The sequence below is a fragment of the Cajanus cajan genome, chromosome 5 (assembly GCF_000230855.2).
Source record: "Cajanus cajan strain Asha chromosome 5, NIPB_CcT2T_4, whole genome shotgun sequence".
NCBI classification, from domain to species: Eukaryota; Viridiplantae; Streptophyta; class Magnoliopsida; order Fabales; family Fabaceae; genus Cajanus; species Cajanus cajan.
This window is the reverse complement of record NC_138521.1, coordinates 5,888,289-5,894,021: the sequence shown is the minus strand read 5'-3', so window position 1 is coordinate 5,894,021 and position 5,733 is coordinate 5,888,289. Positions and strand designations below refer to the sequence as shown.

The window sequence follows — 5,733 nt, the reverse complement described above, 5'->3', positions numbered from 1 at the left end:
ACTGGGGTCGGAATTAGAAAAATGGTATGGAAAATAAATAAAATAAAAATCCATTACATAGTATCTCATTCTTATATATAAGATATAAATATATAATTCATCAAAATTAGGAAAAATAATTAATTTAAATAATAAAAATAAATTTTCCTTATTTATAATTAATTTTTTGGAAAAGATCTTTTCCTGCAACTCACACCAACCATGATAGGACCTTGACTCTAAAAGGATCGATTTCAAGTCAATAATGAAATTTCACAGAAAGAGCCAAGTTACCAACTGTATATTATATTACTCAATAATTCAGGGTAGCAATTGGAAAGTTTTTGTAGTCAATTATTACAATATTGCTTGTTGAATCACTTTTTAAAAGGCGAAAAGAGTCGATTCAATTTATTGTCATGTCTATGCAACAACCACACTCTCGTCGCTTTCGCAAGAACCTGCTTGTAGACCTCTATAACCATTCCAAATTTTGTGGAATCAAATTTTCATTCTTACATATTCATACATAATGCTTTGCATCTACCAAAGTAAATAAGAATTTTGTCAAAGACTGGTCTAAAAACCCACATGTGTTTTTGCTAAAAATTATAAGATAATATAAGATTACGTTTTTTAAGACACTAATTAGCAGGTTTCATAAACTTTTGATCATAAATTTCTTTGCAAAAGGCAACGTTATTCACGAAGTTTAATGGCAAAGTTCCACCCAATAGAGTGAAAGAGATTTTTTCTATCCGTCCACTACTAGAGAGTAATTTAGCTAGTAGCTAGGAGGCTTCATCTCAGAATTTTGACTCTAAAGTTAGCTTCAGTCTTTAATTAGGAAAATTCAATCCAACCTTCTTAGAAAGAATACAAGGGAATAAAATATTAGGTCTCATCTTCAATGTGGATTCATCCCACACCCCTCCTTCCTAATACCTACGGATTTACATGCACCCACTATAGAAAAACAAAACATGAGCTTTCCAAACTAAATATAATTATTCAATTAAAACAATGAACAGTATAATAATAAATTGATATTTAAAGGCCAATTGAACCAAGTTGGATAGAATTTAAATATAAAATAAAATATCTTTAAAGACTGATCACTACTTGTGACAAAGAATATTTTATATGAATATCATGATTAAAAATAATATTCAAAGTAAAATTGAAAAAGAAGAAAAAAAGTGAGTAAGAGTAATTAATGAATATCAATCAAGGAATTTGGGATTTAATACGAGAGTGAGTAAGTGAGAATCTTTTCTCAGCTTAAATTTTTATGTATTTATAAGAGTTAAATTCGATCACTTTGTTAAACATGTTAGTTCCTAATCACTCGTGTCATATCAAATTAGTTAAATTCTTTAATATAAATTTTTAAAATAAAATTATTTTGAAAAATTGTAATTTAAAGTTATTAGTAACAGTCGTAGATCAATAAATGAAGTGGTGATAGACTCATACATTAATACACTTATTTAAATGTTAAAAAAAAGTGCGTACATAATATCAAAAAATATATTTACAAAATACAGCGAGAGAGTCAGCATCAAGTTTTTACATTGACAAAATATTAATGCTTGTTCTCAAATACCTGCTGTTTATTTTATTCACTGTTATAAAAATTAAAAAAAAAAAAAAAAAGAGTAATTTTTTAAAAATTAAAGAAAAAAAGCTCGGTGACAATTTCATAAAAAAAATGAAAAGATTTTAAATTAGATAACATTGAACTGACATTAAAAACATTATTTTATATTAATTAAAATGACGATCAATGTAAAACTATACTATATACATTGATTGTTATTTTAATAAATATAAAATAACTTTAATATATACATCGATCAGTATATGAATTATTGAAAGACAAATAATGCGACAATAAAGTTAATAAAGAGAATAATACACAGTAATGTTGTACGGTATGAATAAAAATAAACAAAAATAAATAATCGAAGATCCCTATCAAGTATGAACACGTTTTCTAATGCACAAAATTTAATATTAAAATAAAAAGTGAAATTGATAAATATTTATATTTTTTAATAAATAAAATAATTTAAAAGTTATGATGGATTATGGTGTGAAAAACTTTACACAAGTAATTAACTCTTCCTATATATTTATTTGATGAAAGTAAAGGAGAGGAAGCACGTGGTTCACGAAATGTAATATAAGGAGCCCACTGGGACCGACCATAGAAGCATTAGTCGTGTGCTGCTATTGCCATGTTTTGTACATAAATACCCACTGCCTAGCCACAACTCACAACACACAACACACAACACAACACTTGTCTTCACTCAAAACATGGCAACTCAATTAACATTCCCCAACTGGCTGGCAACCGCCGCCACATGTTTGGCAAGCTTGGCCGTCCTCCTCCTGATTCTCCGGCGCCTCAGCCGCCGCAGATACAACTTGCCACCGGGCCCAAAGCCCTGGCCCATCATAGGCAACCTGAACCTGATAGGATCCCTCCCGCACCGCTCCATCGACTCCCTCAGCAAAAAATACGGGCCCCTCATGCACGTGTGGTTCGGGTCCAACCCAATCGTGGTTGGGTCCTCGGTGGAAATGGCAAAGGCCATCCTGAAAACCCACGACGTCAGCCTCGCGGGCAGGCCCAGATTCTCGGCAGGCAAATACACGACCTACAACTACTCGGACATAACGTGGTCCCAATACGGCCCATACTGGCGGCAGGCCCGTAGAATGTGCCTGATGGAGCTTTTCAGCGCGAAACGGTTGGAGGAGTACGAGTACATTAGAAAAGAGGAGCTACGCGCTGTTCTCAACGAACTCTTCCACTCCGCCAACAGAACCGTTCTGTTGAAGGACCACCTTTCCAACCTTAGCCTCAACGTCATAAGCCGCATGGTGTTGGGGAAGAAGTACCTCCAAAAATCCGAAAACGCCATCGTTTCCCCCGAGGACTTTAAGAAGATGCTTGATGAGTTGTTTTTGCTTAACGGGGTTTTGAACATTGGGGACTTCATTCCCTGTATAAATTTCTTGGACGTTCAGGGCTACATCAAGAGGATGAAGGCTTTGAGCAAGAAGTTTGATCGTTTTATGGAGCATGTGTTGGATGAACACATTGAGAGGAAGAAAGGGGTCAAGGATTACGTGGCCAAAGACATGGTGGACGTGCTTCTTCACCTTGCCGAGGATCCCACTCTCGAGGTCAAGCTCGAGAGGCATGGGGTCAAGGCTTTTACACAGGTATCCCTATCTATTACACTATTACTATTATATTATACTATCTCTCTCTTTCTCTTCTTACTTTTTTTAACCACATGCTGCTATCTTCTTACTCCATCATCCAATGAATAATGCCCACGAGTAACACCATCCGGATATGTTTACTTCATTAAATATCCATGATACAACTTGCACGCATTTTCCTCCAAATAAATTACGTATATGATATTGACGGCCTCATATTACTCCTCCATTAAATCATGGTTATCTTCTTTTTTTATGATATATTACTCTTTTCTATTGAATAAAATTAAGTAAGTTTTATTAAATATCTGTGGTCCTGTTCTTTGTTTCATAAATTTCATTTCAAAATTTTTCAAATTTCCATAAATTTTAATTAATGAAAGAAAATATACTGAAAAAAGTATTGCAGTTTGAAATTTATTTTTGATCTACATAATACTGCTGTCACTATTACTGATTAATTATGACTTATAGTTGTGAATTTCAAAGTCTTTCTTTTTGTTATGTAAATTTTTAAGTCTATCCAGCCAGCCTTGCTTGTTGCTCGGTAGATCACAAGAATCAAGATCATTATCTCTTTGTGGGGTTGAATCGTCAAATCCTGCCTCGTGTATGCAGTTGCGTTAATTCTTGGGGTTAACTATCTTATCTTTTAAAGTGTCTCTAACGGAAATTAGTCACACGGGGAGAAACTATAAAAAAGAAAGAACAAAAAAAAGTTATCTCTTTGTGGGGCCAACTTATTCCAGTCTAATATAAGAACATTTTTCGTTTCTCGTTTTATTTAGCTAAATGAATAAATAATCTTATCGTAATTACATTATTTTTGGGTTCTGTCCCTAGTCATTGGACGGCTAATAATAACTTGAATCATACATAGTTATTAAGACAATAAGATAGTTAGTAGCAAACTAGCTTGGATCTGATTATATGATATATTTTCTTACCAACTCAGTTGTGTGAATGAATTGATCAGGACCTGATAGCGGGTGGGACAGAGAGTTCAGCTGTAACAGTGGAATGGGCAATCTCTGAGCTATTAAGAAGGCCAGAGATTTTCAAGAAAGCAACAGATGAGTTAGACAGAGTAATAGGGAGAGAGAGATGGGTTGAAGAGAAGGACATTGTGAATTTGCCTTACATCAATGCCATAGCGAAGGAAGCAATGAGGCTGCACCCTGTGGCACCAATGTTGGTGCCAAGGCTAGCCAGGGAGGACTGCCAAGTTGGAGGCTATGACATCCCCAAAGGCACCCAAGTGCTTGTGCATGTGTGGAGTATTGGAAGAGACCCTACAATCTGGGACAACCCTGAAGAGTTCCAACCAGAGAGGTTTCTTGGTAAGGAGATTGATGTGAGAGGGCATGACTACGAGTTGTTGCCATTTGGTGCTGGCAGAAGGATGTGCCCTGGCTACCCTCTTGGCCTTAAGGTCATTCAGTCAAGTTTGGCCAACCTTTTGCATGGTTTTAACTGGAGATTGCCTCATGGTGTTAAAAGTGAGGAGTTGGATATGGATGAGATTTTTGGCTTGTCTACACCTAAGAAGATACCTTTGGAGACTGTTGTCCAGCCTAGACTTCCACATCATCTTTATTCCCTCTGAGTAGTGTGTGCCTTTCTCTCTAATAAGATTGTAGGAATAATTACTTGGAATGTCATCATGCTTGACGGCTAGATTTTTCTTTTTCTTTTTGTTGCAATAATGAGATAAAAAAAGAAAAAAAGAAAATAAGATTTGTGATGTTAGAGACTCATGGTAATAAGTGTAATGGCAACTGTGAAAGTGAAGGTTTCTGTCAAATTTAAGTATCGTAACTGTTTTCCTTAGCTCTTTCTCTCACACATGCTTTTCCTTTCTCTCTTGTCCATTATTTTACCAACACTTCATTAACTCTTTCCATTCATGGTTTTTTTCTCTATTTCTAGCTAAAGTAGCAGAGTGAATAGCAGAGGGCATAATACACTACTCATATAAATCAGTAAAGGTAAATGTTGCACGATTCACTTTACCAGATGAGTAATGTTAATAACTCTCAGAAAATATTTCAAATTTAAATCTTTTTATATTATTTAAATTTTAAAAGATATTAATTTTTTTTAGAATATTATTTAGAATTAAAATATACTATATTTATTTTAAAAACTTATTTTCCTTTTTAAGATTATGATATAAGGTCAATAAATAAAAATTTTTAAGAGGAGAAGAATCACTCGACCTATAAAGGAGGTTAGTGCCTTATATGAGAGAAGAGATCATATGAATAAGGATTTTCAAGTTCTGTTAGAAAACTTGTAAAAGAGGGTGTCCAAGTTTTACCAAAAAACTTGTGAAGCGGGTTTTCAAGTTTCACTAGAAAAGTTGTGAAAGAGAGATTTTCAAGTTTCACTCTTAAAATTTATGAGGAAAAGAATTTTCAAGTTTCACTTGCAAAACTTAAAAGGAAGATTTTCAAATATAAATGTAATACATTTTGGGATAGATAATAAATATCATTGTAGACATAGATATGA

The 5,733-nt window shown here is 33.9% G+C and overlaps 1 protein-coding gene across 1 annotated transcript; it reads left to right on the top strand.

Moving 5' to 3' along the window:
- Positions 1-2,246: 2,246 nt before the first annotated feature.
- On the top strand, positions 2,247-5,049 carry LOC109812627 (trimethyltridecatetraene synthase). Its single transcript, XM_020376618.3, has 2 exons — positions 2,247-3,216; positions 4,196-5,049. Exons 1-2 carry the CDS (start codon positions 2,302-2,304, stop codon positions 4,823-4,825), a joined length of 1,545 nt encoding a protein of 514 aa, XP_020232207.1. The 5' UTR covers positions 2,247-2,301; the 3' UTR covers positions 4,826-5,049.
- The last annotated feature ends 684 nt before the right edge of the window (positions 5,050-5,733 follow it).

Bases quoted from the DNA above. Each gene is read 5' to 3' on its own strand.
- LOC109812627 (XM_020376618.3), top strand. From the start codon at position 2,302: ATGGCAACTCAATTAACATTCCCCAACTGGCTGGCAACCGCCGCCACA. The intron at 3,217-4,195 runs GTATCCCTATCT...TGAATTGATCAG, and splicing joins GGGTCAAGGCTTTTACACAG to GACCTGATAGCGGGTGGGAC.